Below are 19655 nucleotides of genomic sequence, written 5' to 3' on the forward strand. Positions count from 1 at the left end.
TACCCCTGTAATATGTTTTACTTGCTCTCTCTTTCCAGAGACCATTGGTTCCTCTGGCCTCCGCACACAGACTGGTCAGCTCCATGTCATACGTTTTATCTTGGGGGGGGGGGGGGGGGGGTTGACTTCAGTGAGAGGGAAGGAAGCTATTCTCTAGTGCTATTTTCTATACTTTAACTGATGTTTGTGCTGAATTCTCAGATATGTCAACCTTTTGCTTAGTTTTTAAAGACTAGTTTTTGTTTAGCCTATGAACAGAGGGGGCTTTGGGTTGATATTGAAAACTGAAGATTGCAGATCTTATTTTGTTTGTCTGTTAATGGGCAGGATCTGTCCTTGTGGTCACACCACCTTTGGCCTGTCCCCATATTGGAGGAACACCAAGATCACCACTTTCCTCTTACTGTTTTTCATCCAAAATACGCACAAACATCCTATGTGCTGTCTGGTCTGATCTGATCTAAACTGTATACTTGATCACTTTTGGAAAACTAGAATTCAGAGAATATTATATTCATCATCATTACTGATTGTATTGAGAACGTGTGCAAAGATAATTGTGCACACACATTTTAATGACTGACATACAAGGGAGGCATATTTTAGTCTGAATGAAAGTGACCCTATGCACTGTGAGCTCAATGTGATGTGGGATTAATGTCTATAATGAATACAATTTAAAATAAATGTATGTGTATATATATTTAATGTTTAGGTACTATAAAAAGATTACTGATATCTGCATAACTGATATGAATGTAATGTCTTGCTATAATGCACATATCCAACCAATGCATTTTACTGTAAAGCAATAAGGGGGGGGGGGGAGAGAAGAGTCATCCAGAATAACTCCTGTACAATTGTCATACATAACTTTAGAAATGGGATGTCCATCACAAATTAAATGATACCATTTATACCTGTTCCGTAGTTTCTGTGGCTTGTTTTGACGTGTTCATGCTGGCAATAATGCTCCTGTGCTCTGAGTGCAATAATTGGACATGGCATAGCTCCTTGGAGTAGAAAGTGTCTCACTTCCAGCATAAGAAGGTTAAAAATGAGGGGTGTCGGAATAGTGGGGAATTGGGAATATTTCTGAGAGTGCTTATTTTGTAGTGCAATCACAGACGTTGGTTTTCCTGTGTACATCAACTACTCTGTTTATATCACACTGCTTTTGAATTGCGTGTGATAACTTTACTCAGTTATGCTGGCATTTTCAATATGAGCCTTGCTCTAGGTGCAAAATTGGTGGAATGTTTGTTTTTTGTTTTTTTGTTTGTTTGTTTTTTTAAATTATATCTGTTTTAGAATTTGAATATATACTGGTTTTGTACTGTCTCATCATACTTTCCAAAGAGCAAGTTTCGACCAGCAGGTGGAACCCTAAGCTAAGAAACTGATCAAATTATGTGCCGCTGTTCGCAGTCACGTTCCAAAAGGTGGATGCATTTTACGAAGGTATGGGAATTGGTCTCTGGTTCACAGAGACTGAATTTTCTCGTCCAACACCTTTTGCAAACCTTGTGTTGCTATCTCATTGTAAGAAAGAGAACTGGCTGGCTAGCGCGTCACGTGTTGCAAATGTTTAAGCATTTAAAATCGGAGCATTCTGTAATGTAATGCACACCCACAGCCATTGCTGACTAAAGGTCATCGTTACAATAGATGTAGACTCAGGAATTCTACATTCTAAAAGTATTTAGTAATCATTTTGCACTCAAAAAAAGTGTAAAATATGCATGAAAAGTCGTTTTGCATAGAACCTCCACAAACACTTGGGCAGACATCATTAACGAGCCTTGATACGAGTCCAGTTCGCCTCGGGTTCAGCCAATTGATTTCCTCTAATGAGCTTCACCTCAGGCTATGGGGCTAACAAACCCTTGCTTGCCACTCTCCTTAAGGCCTTAAAGCTGTTGTGTCTCGCCACAGTGAGACTTTTCCTCCTGTGACCCCCAACATGAGCTACACGTGTTTGGACCACTTAGATATGTGCTCAGCTTTAAGGCTGCAGCCTTACTGACAACCTCCTGACTCTGCCTCTCTAAGATGCCGGGTTAATGTTCCTTCTTCAGTGCTACATTTCCAGGAGTGTCATACTGTAGACTATTGTAAAAATATAGTCATTTGTTCCCAAGTTCTGTTGTAGATATCACGAACGACATAGAAAACGGCTTCTACCAAGCTGCATGACTTAGACATAGACGGACGGACGTCCACCTGGGGTTCCTCAGGTGGAGGTTTCGGCATGCTTTGTCGTGGTATAAATGCATAAATGTTTTCATGGCGTAATGATCAAATGATAAGGCAGTGTAAGCCCCTCCCAGCAAAACCATTTATTTCCTGTCCTTGGCCCAAGTGTTTTCAAATCCGTATCCTGCCAGCCAACCCACACGGCTGTGACTTTTTTGCCCCTTCAGATGGGAAGTAATCAACACCTGCGGAAGGTTATTCTGTTGTAATAAGAGTCCCCAGGATGCTTGTCGTGAAAGTCTGAACAAGAGCAACACGACACTCACAACTCCCACAACGACTGCTGACTACCTTCTGCTGGGAAGCAATTAAAACTGGCGAAACGCTTTTCAGGTTCAAAAGAAGCAATAACGTGTCCATCAGCATAATTACAAATGAAAATTATACAAAATGAACCTACAAATGAGAAAGAAAACAAAACCCAACGTGGACAAACCAACAAAGACCGGGTTTTCCTACAAACACACAAAACGCACGAAGATTAAAGTAATGTGGAAGGTTCAGGAAAGATGTCGAGCAAAAGCTCGTGTACGAGTGATTCGTGTACGGGAAGCAGACACCCCCCGTGGCACTGATCATGAGCTGAACTGCAGCACTGGTGATGGAAATGGTCCAAGACACGCATTTGCGGCGCAGAGTATAGATTTATGGTGCGTTACATGAAGGAGCTGGTGTTTTGCTTTTTTGATACTATAAACTTCCATTGTACCGCAATCCATAATGAGACACGTTTATGAAGCTAATATTTGCCCATGCATTAACCATAACGGGACCGGGTGGGTGGGGAAGGGGATAAAGCTTGGTGCCTTTGAGCCCCGAATCCACATGTAGGTACCAGTGCCTTTGTCTTCTGGGAAACTAGATATGCTGGGGGGTCTCAGACTCCTGCCTTCTAAGCACTGCCATCGTGCCATTGAGCAAAGCACTTAACCTTAAGATGCGCCTGGGGTGCAGTATGTGCTCTGCCATTCTCCCGGCTGGAGGGAAGGCACCGGCCCTGAACAAAATAAAAGACGCCTTTCCCCTTTGTATGGTGTTTCACTTCAGCTAAGGCTCATGGAGCTAGGACTTAGCTGACATGAAAACAAGCAGGTTACGGCTTAGTGTTTATAGACTTATGAAGGTGTACATTAAGAGCCTTAATTTGCACCTTTTGAGATAGAAGAGATTTAATCCATGACTGGCAAACACACGGTCCTGGTCTGTTTTCATGACACACTGAGCCAAGTCCTATAGGACAAAGGACTTTTGCAGGGCCTGGTTTATGACGCTTTGAACTTGTAATTTATTTTCGTTCGTAGGCGATTCTGAGGGGATGAGAGGGAATCCATGCAGACAGTATAATTGTGGTCCAAAAGCAGATTTCACAGATCACACTGATGTTTGTAAGGGAGTCTTTTATAATCATTCATATCACAAAATTGTCATGTGCTTCAGATTGCCAGCGTACAGCATTTAGTAGGTGTACCAGTCCCGTTAGTCTTACTGCTGTACCATTAACACGATGAAACAAACAAAAACAAAAAACTTTCAATATTTTTTTCTCATCTCACAGTTTACATGATTCTCATTCTGTCTTATGCAGTTTGGGGAAAGGGCATGCAATTTCAGATTAATGTGTGGAAGCAACATCACACCGTAGGTAAAACACTCTGCTGTGGTGAATGGTGCAATGGTGTCTGGCATGTGTCAGGTTGGGATCCGAAGTACTTACCTTCATAAATACATTTTTAAAAAGATATGAAATATTGCCTTTTTATCTACCTTTTTCTCTGGTTCTGCATTACAACCTTTCTTAAACTACTTCCTATATCAGACTATCCACCACCCATTCATGTCTCTCCTGTTATACATGGATGTGACATCTGTCTCTTGCTGCATTTTGAAATGAAATGCAAGGCCACTTTCTGTTATATAGCATCACTGCTAACAAGTGCCGTTCAGCACCGTGTTCGTAAATGCACATATAGGCATATATCCAGTAATAAAGTGGACAGGGCACCATCTTGAAGATGTATCACTGCCTGCATGAAACACTGTGGGATTAAACATTACCTTAAACGATTAAGTAGATAATAGATAAAGATTAGGTTTTTCAAACGCTGCTACATTCCTTTAACTCCTCATCTTAGATTTCGCACTGGAATAGAACCATCCAGTGAATGGCCTAATAGAAAACAAGGAAGCCAGGTGTCATGTTCATTGAATGTCACCTCATTACTATCCTCACAGTCTTGGCTGGTGGGGGGGGGGGGGGGGGGGGGGGGGGGGGGTTGGGGGGGGGGGTAATGGTTGTCAGCAAGCGCATATTACTTGAGCGGACGCGCAAAGAAAGGTGTTTACTTAATTACTTACAGATCATTTAAAGCGGATAGAGCACCACATATATCTATTTTTAGAAACACATATTATATATATCGTTTTTTAAAAAATAATAAAGGTGTGAAATATTTTGAACGAAGCGAGAAAAGTAGCCTGAAATTGAAACCTTTTAATATTCATACTTGATGTTGTTTTAACTAAACAACTCTGCTTTCAGGGTAGGTAGATTAAGATACGTCAGCCCTACTTGTGGCTTTCTGGAACAGTGATAGTAATAAGTTAATATCCCATTTACAGAGTACCATTACATAGATTATCCCTAATGTCTAATGACCCCGAAGAAAACGTATTCCAGAATGTATAAAAGCGAGCTAAACACGAACAACTGAGGTTGCTTTATTTAGAACAAAAGCCCCTTCAATTGTATTTGCGTGTACAAATACAACATTGTTAGTAGATGTTAGTGGGGACTAGACTTACCTTTCATCCTACATTAAGCGTTCGTAGGGTAAGAAATGCAGTAGTCGATGGTGCGATTCTTCACACGGAGAAAAGAACTTTCATTTAATCCATCACTACTCATCTCTAAACTTTTTAATCCCTCTGGTGGGATGTGTGCTAACTTTCAGGGGGAGTTATTTACATTTAGATGAACACTAACTCGGACTTCGAAGCACTGACCAGACAGCAGTGATCGTGAGTAAAATGATCGCACTTCGGTTCATATTCGAATATTAGAGTGGGTCGCGAAGAAAACGGGCGATGGGGGGTTGGAGGCGAATCGAGTTAAAAATGTCTATTCGACATAGCCTGCTAACTGTGGAGTGAGTCAACACCCACCGAGAAATGAGACACTGCTTCGCATTATCCATGTGGCACTGAATTAATGTTGTCGAAATTGAATATATCAGGATGTTATGGACACCGTAGCCTATAAATCACTGGGGCGAGAAAGGAGCTTTCACTAGCCCGTGGAGGGAAGCGCAATTAATTTCCGCAAGCGCAGGCCCCGTGATTTACGAAGGCGCGGTTCCTCGACGCGTAAGGCTGAGAAAGGTGAGCTCTTGCTGATGTAGCTACAGGTCATTTATCCTATGCGCCAGTTGACATTTCCTTTCTCTCTACTCACGAATCATTTTACTGACAGTTTATTCAAACGTTTGTGACATTTAACGTGTTTAGCCAATTTCGACAATAGCAATTGGAGTTGAGAGCACGATAATAGATAAAACCCATTATTGTCATAATATACCTATTTGGCTTTCCCGCTAAAGCTTAATTACAAAGCATCATTACTCGACACCTACGAAAAGCAACATAGCATATTTTTATCAGTTCAATTACTCGAATACAAAAAGTAAGTGCTATTTTTTATTAAACACTTTCAACATAAAATGTAAAAATTAAACACTGGTACATAATAATAATAATAATAATAATAATAATAATAATAATAATGTTTACTTGTTTACCAAATAAGGTCTGCAAGTGCATTCACTGACTTCAAGGCTTTTTGTGAGGGAATGTACAGCAAGATACATTGTAATGGTTTCATCTGACAAGTGTTTTTTGTTTGTTTGTTTGTTTTTTGCTCTGTGTTGATGTTTCTGTAATGCCTCTTTTGAACTATTCTCATTAATGAATATGCATACTAGCATCCACACACTGCTGTACATACAAGCACATGTCTGTACACACACACACACACACACACACACACACACACACACACACACACTGTGATGAATTCCTAACTGCTGTTGATAGGATAGTTGTGACCTCCGGGGATTTCCCCCCAACATTTTGTCACAAACATTTACCAAAATACAGACACTGCAAAACTGTTGGATTTTTACAGTTATAAAGCAAGAATAGCTTCCCCCTCTTACTGCTTTCCATCCTAAAGACACTTGCCCCAAGTCCATTTACCTCCTAGGAGCCAATTAGGAGAAAAATGCTAATATTTTTGCGGGTCAAATAGACAACAAAGGAAAAGCAGCATTACAAAATCATATAGTCCCAAGTGTCTAAAGGGAAACACGTCTGTCCCTCAGGCATTATGGAAAGACGTGTTTTTCACACAAAGTACTGCAGCTCAGTCAGTAAAAATCTCATTCCTTTTTCCTCCAAACAAGTAAAATCTTCTCAAAGACAATGTAGTATCTTTTTGAAAATGCTCCATGTGTTGTAGTCCAAAACTGGAATAGGTCAATACTCAAAAATTATACAAGCAATCATATGTCCCACAAGGTCTGTTCTCATTTAAAAGCCCCTACTAGCAGAGGTCAAGTCCCTGCTCCCCTGCACTCTTCAAATCCGATACTGACTGATAGATCTGATGGGCTTGCCTATGGCTGGCCACTTGGTCATGTGTCGATAATCTCTTGCACCGGCGCAGGTTCCAGTGGGAGGCTGGTTGCGTTTGGCAGGGCTTGTCCATGGCCCACCGAGTTCTGCTGGATCTCCATTGCGATTCCTGTTGTGTTTTCCCGTGCTGGAAATTCCCGGGTCTGTTTCCGGTACTCAAGGAAGGTGCAAGCCTTAGTGGCAATGGCTACCACATTTTTGCCAACGAAGATGGTGGAAACGCGACTGTCCTGAAAGAGAACCATGTTGACACCACGTATGAGGATGGTGACCACATTGATGGTGACCAGGCTCAGCATGGGGTATAACATCATCTTTTGGGGGGACACGTTTTCCCCCTGCACACTGATCTCACTCAGGGATACGCAGGGCAGGATCAGGAGGAGGATATAACAGTAGAAGAACATCAACCCTTCCGCCCAAATGGGCAGACCCGTCCGCTGCGGCTCCCAGAGGTTCGCCTGGATGTCCAGCAGGTCCAGCAAGTCCAAGGCCACCCAGAAGAGCCTCCCCCTCATGTCCTCCTTCTTCCTAAATGTCCGAACGTATTCCATGCTGTCCAATGCCACCAGGACCAGGTAGAGGCCCGGCACGCACACAGACAGGAGTAACGTCAGCGCCTTGCGCGCCACCGTCTCCAGGCTCTTGCGGTCTGCCTTGCAGTTCTGGAAGACAAAGTAGAGCTTAATCTCCAGCACGAAGATGTAGAGGAACCAGAGAATCATGGCGTAGCCGCGCCGGGCCGTGCGCACCTCCGCCCCCACCCACACGGCCACGTAGCGGAGCACGATGAGGAAGCAGACGTCGCCCACCAAGACGATGATGCAGACGCCGATCTTGCGCGGGCCCTGGTTCTGCTCCACCAGGTAGGCGTCCATGAAGGCCATGCTGGTCATGACGACGATGGTGGTGAGGCAGACATGGCGCTTGTCGGGCGGAGGCAGGACCATGGCGGGGGCCACCACCGCGAGCTCGGGGTCGCTGCTGCGTCCTAACCTCTCTTCTTCCACTCTGGCTGCGGGTCAAACGAGTTTGCTTTCAATTACCCGATCCCAGTTACTTTACATTCTTTGAGCTCTCTCCTTTTATGTTAAAGCTGTGTCCCATGTCTCTCAGGCTTAAATACGTTACGGTAAATTGAGAAACTGCTTTCGTATATCTAATCCTTGAGACTGAGCATGACTATGGGAGTCATTTGTCTTCCTTGCCAGAAAGGGAACAGCAGCAAATGAGGGATTTTTTTTTTTTTTTTTTTGTACTGTAATTCTGGTATTAAAAATTAGCCAGAGATTACAGCATTCAAAGACATTTAAAGTCTTTACAATTGGGGCATTGTTTCTGGAAAAGATGCAGTAATTCCGGTTTGAAGGAGCATAAAATGATTCAAGGCGAGTGCTGGAGCCGACCTGCTTTGCAATGGAAATGTGAATGTGAGAGAGGAAAGCCAAGCTCGTAGCCTGGTTCTGGCAGGTGATTCCTCTCTAGCCCACTGAATGGAAGAGCTATCAGCTCATTACTCACTGAGGTCCTATTGATCCCACTAGACTACTGTGGCTGCAGGCCAACTATGTCTCAGCATTTATGGATCAAATGCCATTATTTTTTTACGCACCCACAGTGCATACAGTGAGTGAGGGGAATCCTTAGTAGCGCATTCCCACCAGGTTGAGCATGTGTGTGTGTGTGTGTGTGTGTGTGTGTGTGTGTGTTTGAGGTCATAAGCTTCGGGTTGAGCAGAATGAGAAGGAAGCCGGTTGCGTGCGCGGGACTGAGGTTCACCGAGTCTGACGGGAAATGTGAGGTATAATCCAGATTAAGCGCTCAGGCCGTCCAACAAAACGAGTGAGGGGTCATCGCATGTCCAGAGACGGCGGTTGAGGGATCGGGCAGCCGCGGACGATCGACTCTGCAGGGCGTCCATTCATCACCCAGACGCCGGCGCGGCAGCTCCAGGGGCCATCGCTCGTCCATGGCTCCCCCTGGGGAAGGCCTGTTCGCTGGGCACCAATCGCATCCTGGTCCTGCTCGCCTGATGCAGCCTGACGGAAGGAGAGGAGAGAGAGGCACGTCAACACGCAGCTGATAATAACCCACAGCTCGCTGTTGCAGGCGCATGTTTCAAAAGGGGGCACTGTGTGAGATTAGTTAAAGACCGTGTAACAGTTTATTGTCGTCCAACTCCCGCTCACAGTGCAGCTGCAGTGCACCTGGTAGAGCTGGTAACGTGAGGTACTAGAAACACCAGGAAAATGGATTCACTTCCAGGGAGGACACATAATGTCATAATGATAAATATTTAACTCACTTTGGATAAGTAATGTTGTAGGACTCATTAGGACATTTGTGTTCTGCTTAAAAATAATAGCTAAAAGGTCATCAGATATCTAATGAGAACTATTTTATAATGCACTGGCTCCATGACTTGAAAAACTTCAAACAAAACAAATTGAATGCTTCCACGCTTTCAAATATCTATAGAGGATGACCTGTCACACCTAATAAATATATGTGTGAGTTTTCTCCAAGAGAAAAGTTAAAGACTCTTAACTTTCTGAACTGTTTTTTCATTTTTGAGGCACTCCTACTCTCACACATTTATGTTTAAAACTAAAATGAGTAAGAGCAGGGAAAAAAAGCCCCTGCTATCTCCAGAGCATCGATGCGTGCCAGCACAATACTGTTAATTATAACCTCCTCTGCAGGTGGATCAGCCAATGAACACGCAAAACAGTTCTCCGAGAACAACTGCTTTGGAAGATTATAACGCTCTCTCAATCTGATCGCACCCATATAACAGTTATGCCAGCAGTTACATGTCTGAATCATATAATTTTTGTTGTTATAATGCCTACAATTTGGGTTATTTTTTCTGTATTTTGTGTAATGTTTTCAGTGCTTTGCAGTGCAGGTGTGTTAGGAGCAGCCAGAATGGACTCACCCTTTCAAAAATCGTTTACATGTCTCTGGCTAAGCGCCTTGTTACTTTTACAATGACATGAGGCAGCTTCTATTCAGTTCTCTTACGCAGAATATCGCAAAACCTCTTTGCCAGGACAGGTGCCAGGACGTCAAGAAACACTTTCATCTGATGGTTAAAGCATTAAATCCTTAAAGTTGATCATAAAAAATGACTTGTAACCTCATCAGTTTGAGAAAGTGACACATTTTAATTATTTGCATGAATCAGACAAATTTGTGCAGCTATATTCATGGTGGAAGGTCCATTAGAAGCAGCCTGTTTAATATTCAGACAGGATGCTTTTGAAGATTGTCTGATAGTGAAGGTCATCCCACTCAGAGCGTCCAGCTGACATTTTTGAACATTTAACACAAACAATGAAGACCAGACACAAAAATCACAGCCCCTATCACTTATCTTGGTCAACAAAGGCCAAATCCCCACCCACATCAAAATGAGACATTTTAACCCTATCCAAATATATATTTTTTTTTTCAAATTCTCTCCTTGTCTGAGAGAGAAGAGAGTCATAAACAGTTTATAGGGTTATAATGTTTATTTGAGCTGTACCACATGTACACTGCCTAGCTGCTATTTGCGTTCTGAGTTTTCCCATGCCTGACTTGTGGTCTTTTTAGCACTTGCTGGCAGGAATAAATATCATTTTTATACTTGTCTACTCAAACAGAACTATGAAACACAGGGTACCATGGACAGGGCAGGAGTGGAGTGACGACAATTCCTAACAACCACAGGGGAACACCAGCTGTCTACTATTATAACGCTGGCCTGCCACATTCGGACCGTTTCGATGCCAAATACTCTCGTCACACTTCGAGATGGATGGCATTTTAGGATTTGCCTTTGTATTTTTCCCCTTTGTTCCACTCTATGAAACGCCATCCACACAGCTTTCCCAAAGAGCTCACATTCTGTTCAACTATTCTATTCGACAGTGATGCAGAAGAGTGATTTTTGAAAATGGTTGCGAGCGAATGGGGGTAAGGGGTGGGGGCTCGCTGTGCTGCGAGCTTCTGCCATTTTATTTACTTTTTCGTGCATGTCACGCTGACATTTAGATAAACTATCGTTCACGTTTCACATACAACCTTGGAGGAGAAACAGAGGCACAAGCTAACAATCTCGTAAAGCTTTTTTTTTGTTTCTGTCTCCACCCAGACCTTTCAAAGGCGAAACAAACGCTGTTGGTTTTTTATTCTCGATCTCAGCTCAAGGGGCCTCAGAGTTCTTTGGCGCCACACTTTTTTTTGGTCTCGTTTTTGGAGCAGAGTCCTGAGAGAGGCTGTAAAAAAAACGCCGCGTCCAGAGCCTGCGGCAAACCCAGGCTTTAAAAGAGGAAGCAGTCCCGCGGTGTTCTTGCCGCTCTGCTTATGCGTCGGGATCCTTTCATAGCTGATCGGAGTCTGCGGGAGATGCAGGTGTTACCAACGGGGGACACCTGCTTTCATCTGCGGGCTGTCGTGAGGATGCGTGCGCTCTTTCCTGATTCAGCAGCTACTGCAACTGTGAACTGTGCACGAGTGGGGGGAAAAAACGGAACGAGAAATCACTTTGTTGAATGAACATTAGGTAGAGCATGCAAACCAATTCTAGTATTTATAAAAGAAAGCTGTTTGAAACAATTTGCTGTTCACAATGAATGAAACTGCACAGACAAACAAAACTCCAAATGACCACCTGCAAGCTATTGCTTCTCCGTGTCATAGCGTTGAGTTTTTTAAATCTGTGTAAACAGCCATGAATGGGGCGTCGATTCCCCCGCCGAAGATGAATCGACTGATTAGCCCATAGCCGCGACTCTTTTGCATACCAACAATGTACCTCGCATATACATCACAACTTAATTTGACTCTTATTAATTAATTCTACTAAGAACTCGTTTCCAAATGGAAGGGTATTACGGGCCATCGTGAGTCATTATTAAAATAGACCATTTAAGCGTTGGAGTGATATTAAGACCCGCTGAGCGCCACTCGAAAAACGTCCTTTGTTGACTCGCAGATCTGGAAATTAAAGCGGGATGAACTTTCATAGTGCTGGTGAAGTATTAATCCAGTACGCGTCACAGCTGGGTGGGTCGTCGTCGCCTTCTGAAGACTGGTCTTGCAGTGCTTTACATATCAATGATATTAAACTGGTGAGTGGTGGCACCTGGCTTTGTCAGACTCTCTGCAGGGGTGTGTCCCCCATCGCCGGGGAAACGGTTGCTGGGAGTACAGGGTGTGATGCAGATTTAGCCAAGGAAGGCTCAGTCCAAAGAGCACAGCAAGTTAAGTCTTTGTATGAGACGTCACGGTGTAAAATCATTATCAGTTTTACTGGAGAAAAAAAGGTTTGGTTGCCTTAAATATTGAGCACATTTAACTTAAAATAGTAAATTTGCAGAATGAATAAGGGATTATTGTTCTGTTACCTGAGTGATTGAAGGTCAGTGGTCTCAAATTTTAAAGCAGACAAGTTTTTAAAAGCTAAATAGCTATACATAATGTGTGTGTTTTACATGATATTGCAGGTGTGTTTGGGGATACGAGATAAATAAAGGACTTCCTTGAACTCTTGCATGGGTGACCAACTTCCAAAACCACCTCACCTGGCTGTTCACTCTGATAGCTGCTCATGTCATGGTGTTTCTTCCGTTGTATTCGTACATAATCAGTACAAGTGCTTGCAATGTGCAGGCAAGCCTTCGCATATTGCAGGGGTTTTTTTTCTAATCTTTTAGTGATCTTCCATGTGAAAAATGTACAGCATAAAAAAACCTTAGAGTTTCTGTCATTGTCTGAAAGTACATTGGCTGAGGAGCTCTCAGCGGGGAGCCTGACAGCTTCATCAGGTAATTCTAGTCTATTGTCTTCATTACCTCAAAATGGCTTCCATATGTTACTCTGGCATAAGGCCACCTCTGGCAGAGCAGCAGGTGCTCCCCACGTCCTGTGCTTTCTGACGAGCACGCAGCACCTTGTCGGACTGCCTCTCTTAATTGACTCTCTTAATTCCCCAGGTACGCACGCGGGAACATTCTTTCTGGGACAGGCATATGGGCACGTGCACGTAGGTCACTGTCCCACTGCAGGAGTGCATGCAGACGTCCTTACTGAAATCTCCTAGGTTTGCTAAGGCACTTCGCCATAACACAGGAAGAAACACATTTCCACTCGGACACAGAAACTGACGGACCTGACTTTTCTTTGTTTGGCTTTTCTTCTTTTTGCAGAGATGCCAAAGAGATGCTATTGTAATCTGTTTCCCTCTCTGTGCATTCGGGCTCCTGGAGAACGTCCCAACGCAATCTTTAAAGGACGGACGATTTAATTATTAAATTGTTCGTTTCGTTCCCCTTTAGTGTTCGGAAAAAGCTAAGCGTCTCTGGCCCTTTAGTGAAAGTCATTTCAAGCGTGTATTAATGCAGTGTCTGGAGGGAAAAAGGTCCTGAGATTGCCTGCAAACTCGTACATTTATTCCCGTCATAATCATTCTGAGCACACTCTCATTCAGGCGTTTCGCGTAGACCACAGTCAGACCATGAAATTAAATTACGAAAACACAGTTGTTGTTGCATGGTTATATCGCATATTTAACTGTAATGACCCATTGTGAAAAATTCCTCTCTTCTTGACACTGACCCATAATCATGGAGGAATAAGAAATTATTGGTCGAGCAGGTCAGGAGCTGCGTCGGCAGCAGAATGTGTAATTGGGTAATTAGAATGGACTTAGGAGAGACTTGTTCACTAGTGCTTTATGCAGTTTAGGCATTATATTACCCAACGTGTGGGTGATGCACACTAGGCATCAAGCATTAAGGTTTACAGACTATGGATTACTACACGGTCCAGTTGTTGTGTCAAAGTGTGGTGTTATGACATTTGTAAACTACTTTGGAAAGTTGTTGTTGGGGGATGTCGGGTGTCAATTCATAACTCATCTATATTTAATATTCCATTCATGCCTAATTCATATTAGACCTGTGGGAGTCGATAATTAATAAAAGCTGTTTGCCATTTTATAAGAGGCAGAACACGGGCTCCTAAACACTCCGTTTACATGCCTAATTGTTCATCTTTTCATCTCTAATCGTTAATCTGCAAGCCTGCTTTCATGAGGAATAAGAACTCCATATTCATTCATTTTAACTATTTTACAAGCTTTGAGATGCTATCCTTTTGACAAATGTAGAATTCAGGCAGCATGCACAGAAGCCTCTTTATTTCCCTGAAAAGTGCATTTTTCAGTGCGGGGAAATTACGAAAGAAATGTCAATCTAAATGTGTTTCCTAGGCACAAAGCCGAATGGAAGACCAAACCGAGCAGGCATGAATAAGTTGTTCTGGGTGTGTGTGTGTGTGTGTGTCTGTCTGTTGGGTGGGGGGGGGGGGGGGTGTAGTATTTAGAATGAAGCAGAGTGCACTATCCTCCTGCCAATCAAACCCCGAGGAAGAATTAAATGTAAATCGCAACCAGTAAGATATGGAGGAGCACAGGGTTAGGAAGTGCAATCACGTACAGATGTCATGTCTCCGATTAGCTAGATAAACATTGTGCCATCTGCCTTGCGCTAATAATGACCCATGGAGCAACACACATTTGTCGACGCGAATGCCGCAAACTTCTACGTATGAACTCATTTTGCAAAGTGAGAAAGTAGGTAAAAAAAACAGCAAATAAATAAACGACCGCAATGAAGATCTCAGTGGTGCTGCCAGCGTAGCAAACACATTGATTTTTGCAACGAATCGTGTTTCTCATTTCTTGAATAATGATTTGGACTTCATTCTACCTTAGGCCAACACTGATTCTCACTCGGTATCTGTCCAGGGAGCTTTATTTAATCGTACAGTGTCAATATATTTCTTTTTCTTTTTGTATTTGGCTCGTGCTCTTCTCCACTGAGGGTTTCCCCATCCATCGTTTTCTGATAGCAGCCCGCTATTTATGTCCTTTGGTAGAGCAACTGCTCCGCGTGTCCGAATGGGCTCCCAACTCCCCTCTTCCCTAGAGAGTTTATGTAAGCAAAACCAGTCCAAAGCCTGTCCATAATATTTTTCTCTGAAAATTTGAACCAGTGATTTGTATACTGATATTGCTTAGCTGGTTGCCTGTATAACTGTTTTTAACCTCTATAAGTATTGACTTGTTACAAAAACCATTCTGAGTTGTGGTAGACAGGCAGTGTGGCTTGGAAGATGCAGCTGGGAACAACAGTGAAATTTCCTTTTTCTCTTCACATGCTCCATTGGCTTTCATAGATATGAACTCGCTCTGTCCACAATGAATTGAATCCATATTGAATTGAAAGTGAAAACCCAATCCCATCACTTTTGCCAGTGCCTGCTCTAAATAATGTATAGCTGACATATAGCTCCTGCATGCTAATTTACCCTTTTCATAGATGTGTATATTATGGCAGTCATAACATCAAATATTAGATTAAAAATCCGTTTTTTTCGTCTATTGTGAGCTTAGAGATGTTCAGGCTTTCAAAACAGTGTGATTTTTGATGGAAGGAACTCAGATATCCTGTTTTGCGGACACAGGCTTCAACCTCCACTCTTTTCTCTCTCTGCAGATGCAAATGAACACGTGGTGTGATTACCACATGCACAAAGAAATGTGCATCTTCAATCACACACCATCCAAGGTAACATGAAAGCACTTTTTATTTCCTCCGCCTCAAAAATCTGTTTCAGCAGTAATGACCCTGGAGACAACTGCTTCTGTAGATGAAGAGGCAGATGTGATCACAAATGTTCAAATCTCACTCCGATGGTCCGGCTGGCTGACACGTGACGTCTGCTGCAGCCGAATCCGACAAGTGTTACTTTTACTTTACTTAGAGCAAGACCGGCAGATGGGTATCATAATTGTCTAACTGTCTGGCCATTAAATCTGCTGCAATCGATTGTGAAGTTTTTGTTAACTTCCACCATAGGAGTCCACCTCTCACCCATACGTCCTCTGTCTCAGCCCCCTCCTTTCAAACCTGTTTCCAAAGCTGTTTCCGAAGGCATGCATACTTTAAACTTACGTGTGTTGCCTTGCACACAGAAAATAATTGACAGGTAGGTAGGACCGCCTCCTCACAGAGAGGTTTGCAGATCAGTTAATGCGGCTGGACCGTGTTGAAATTTTCAGTTGCTAATTACAGATCCCTTGACAATGATAAAGGCTTTTCCTCTTTTCAGTGCATCTGTTTTAATGGTAGCTCTCAGGATCTAAAGAGAGCTTTGGCTAAGTGTCATTAAAATCCCTTACATTCATTCTGCTCAGGATTATTTTTCAGGAATTTAACCAATGCTCTAAGAATTTATAAAGCAGTGCCATCAAATGTGGACTAAATAAGATTTTTAAGGCAGTTGTGCAGTGTGAGAACAAGGTCTTCATGTGATGCACTTTCGTACAAAGCCCTCATATAAAATGTTAACAGGCATACATTCTTGTGATGTCTTGTAGCCACTGGTGCAAGTAATGACCCTTCAGCCATGATACTAGCCTTCAAGAATTTGCTGTCTCACTCTAGAGCTCCGAAGCAACTTTCTGACTCCCCCTAATCTTGTCTTGTCACACACCAAATATATTATCCCACAACACCCTTCCCGAAACAAACAGCCAAAAAAAAAACCCTTTCCTAGCACTGGAATTTATCCTGAGTTTACTTGTCTTTGTCTTCAGAGTGCTTAAAGAGACGGGATGGGTTGGTATCAGCCGATGGAGTGAGTATAGATCCCAGAATCACCTCAGATTAAGTTAACTGGCTTCCTGGGACACTACAGGTGCCTCCATCAATTATTCTGTAAGAACTGTTGTCAGTAGTGAGCATCAGCCAACCAATCAAGGACCTGGACTGGGAAATGAATAATGATCAGCTTTGGGTTGATAAACACATAATAGATAAAAACAGCTCAAAACAATAGCTGTGGGAAGTCTAGTTTCTTGACTTTGAAGTGAGAAGACTGTTCTATGTGTCACTCTTCACCGTCTACACAGATAACAGTGTCTTGATATATGTCATAACAAAACTAGGTTCAGTTGGTCAGCACTTTATCGGAGAGCTTTCTCACTTCTACTCTATTATCAGGGACAGTCCACGAAAAAAAAATCAACACAGATGCCAATACGCAGTGCCGGTGTCCCTGTGACATCCGCAGCTAGACGTCTGAGGATTGGCTGTAGAGTGCAACGAGGAGCAGCTCTAGAACTGATCCAGACAGAATGGAAAAGGAATCGATCTTACAAAAAGGATCTTGTATTTTCAGAGGCAGTTAGAAGTTAGAAGGTTTTAGTAAATTCCACAACTCTAAAAGGGAAAGGTTCGGAGATTTATAAAATTCTGAGACAATCTAATTCCTCCCTGATCTCTCTCAGAAATGTATTGCAGATGAACAATGATGGTCTATATGTGATAATGTCTTTGTCACTCTGTCCTGCAATAAAATAACTTAACAAAACTACAACTGCACCAAATCTGTCCCCAGTCTGTCTCCTATAATATCAATGCAAGACTTACAAAAAAAGAATTGGTTATTGGTAAAAGATTTCACAAAAATGTTCTGAATATAACCCATGAAAAGTGCTCATTTAGATATCTTTATAGTACATATGTAAGTCACTCATTAGATGCTGTCTCCAGTACATGTTAAGGACTGATATCCTATGCAGCAAAGAAGTGCATTTTGCTATATGAGAACAAGGAACAGCCTCCTCAATTTGACTGAAACAAACACTAAATAAGATACTGCCTTTGATTCAGACAAACACTAAATCAAATACTGCCTTTTATTCCAACAAGCACTAAGTTAATATTGCCTTTGATTCAAACTAACACTAAAAAAAATACTGCCTTTGATTCAAACACTAAATGAAATAGTGCCTTTGATTCCAACGAACACTAAATGAAATACTGCCTTTGATTCCAACAAATATTAATGAAATTCTGCCTTTGGGTCAATTAATGCAAAATTTAAAAAACAAGTTTTTGTTTTTTTAAAAAATCTGGAACCCATTCATGAATGACCTATGGCCTGTGTATTTCGGCCTGTCTCAGCCTGTCTATGTACTCCATGCAATACATTTAATAGAGCCTGTCTGTAACAAGAATTCTGAATCTTGTACTGGCCAGCTTCATATTACTTGTCTGGTCAATTTACATTTAAATTGCTATCTCACGTATAGCATTACGTTATTCTGTAATTGTTTGCTTTATTTGGCTGTATGTTCCCCACCCTTATTGTTGATTGTTGTGCATCTGTCTTTTTTCTTCAAGTATTAGAAAACCAAGAAATAAACAATAAAAAAAAGTACCCGTGAGCTCATTCATAATTGCTGTTTATGATCATCCTTCTGTGTTGCATAAAAACACGCTGTGAGAGTTCATTCTCTATCATCGGATAGGCTCTCAAAGGAAATGTGCAAATTTGCAAACAATGAATGATGCATGTTGGTTTTTAATGCTGTCTTTATTGCCCACCTCAGATACATAGCTGCTCAGCTCTCAAACCAATGGAAAATGCAGGCCTGTTCTCGAAGGGTTTGCTAGTTCTTGGGAACCAGCTTTGGCACGAGCACTGGCACTTTATTGGCGGTACCAGAGGTATCCTTGTATCAGACAGAAGCAGCCAGCTACTCAATTAAGAGAGGCCCTGGGAAACATAACAAGGCATCACTTTGAAACTTGTTTACAGTGACATCCTGGGCTTAGTAGAACTCAAATCCGGTCTCAAATCCAAATCTGGTCTGGGAATTTGCACTCTCCAAACAGTTAAAGTAAGTAGTTGGCTGTGTTGTCATTGCAGCTGTAGTGCCTGTAGTAATGGGAGGAAAATATGTAGAACCTGGAGCTCGAGGAAGTGATTTTAATACCTCTGTGATTTAAATACCTCAGTGATTTGACTACCTCTGTAATTTGAATGTGATTTGAATACCTCTGCTCATTGATCATTTCACTAGGAATGTTCAAGTCTGGCGCAGCTGCATGTGAGTGCGGTATTCTGTTTTAAGTTGCATTCTGATTTACGCGACTGAGAATTGAAGGCAAATCACCATACCACCCACAAGGCCACCCATCTGATGTATGACTGGTATTTGCATTCTTCTTGTAGCCCTGTAGTTATATTGTTCATTTTTACCACAGTTAGTAGTTTCCAATCCTACTAGCTCACCATGTCTCCCCCATCACACGACACCACCGACGCCAGCTGGTTGCTTGGAGGGAAGCACAAACCCATAGTTCCACCCACACCAACAAGCAGACTTCCAGATTGGTCAGTGCCATGGTGAGGGAGGGGGAGGGAGGCAGAAGCCACCCACAGGGCAAGGCTGATGATGTTGGACTCCCAACCAGGGACAGGTCTGGCATCACCAGGGATCAAACCAGCAATCACCCTGTGACAGGGCTAGCACTTAGACCATGGAGCCACCCAGGAGTCCTATCACCCTCCTCACCCCCAGGATATGCTGAATAGAGGATGAGACAAAAGAGCACGACTTTTGGCATAGCAATGGAAAACAAAGCACAGTCTAGTTCACATAGCAGGGCCTCTAGCCCAGAGAGAGATTGCTTGTTAGAAGTCTTGGTAAATGAAGAGGCCATAGTCAATTAAAATTGGCTTGTGACCTTACCCACAAAGTTCACATGCAGTTGATGAAAGAACCCCATACATACTTTATAATGGGCTGCTTCTTGCACAGTGTTGGGAAGGTTACTTTTAAAATGTATCTCACTACACATTACAGA

General features: G+C 42.6%; 1 protein-coding gene across 1 annotated transcript; it reads right to left on the minus strand.

The window, feature by feature from the left end:
• Window positions 1–6001: 6001 nt before the first annotated feature.
• Window positions 6002–7895, minus strand: tmem121ab (transmembrane protein 121Ab). The gene has a single exon (XM_027015933.2). The coding sequence runs from the start codon at window positions 7893–7895 to the stop codon at window positions 6945–6947; it is 951 nt and encodes a 316-aa protein (XP_026871734.1). The 3' UTR covers window positions 6002–6944.
• Window positions 7896–19655: the final 11760 nt, after the last annotated feature.

Source organism: Electrophorus electricus, chromosome 3 (assembly GCF_013358815.1).
Source record: "Electrophorus electricus isolate fEleEle1 chromosome 3, fEleEle1.pri, whole genome shotgun sequence".
Classification (NCBI taxonomy): domain Eukaryota; kingdom Metazoa; phylum Chordata; class Actinopteri; order Gymnotiformes; family Gymnotidae; genus Electrophorus; species Electrophorus electricus.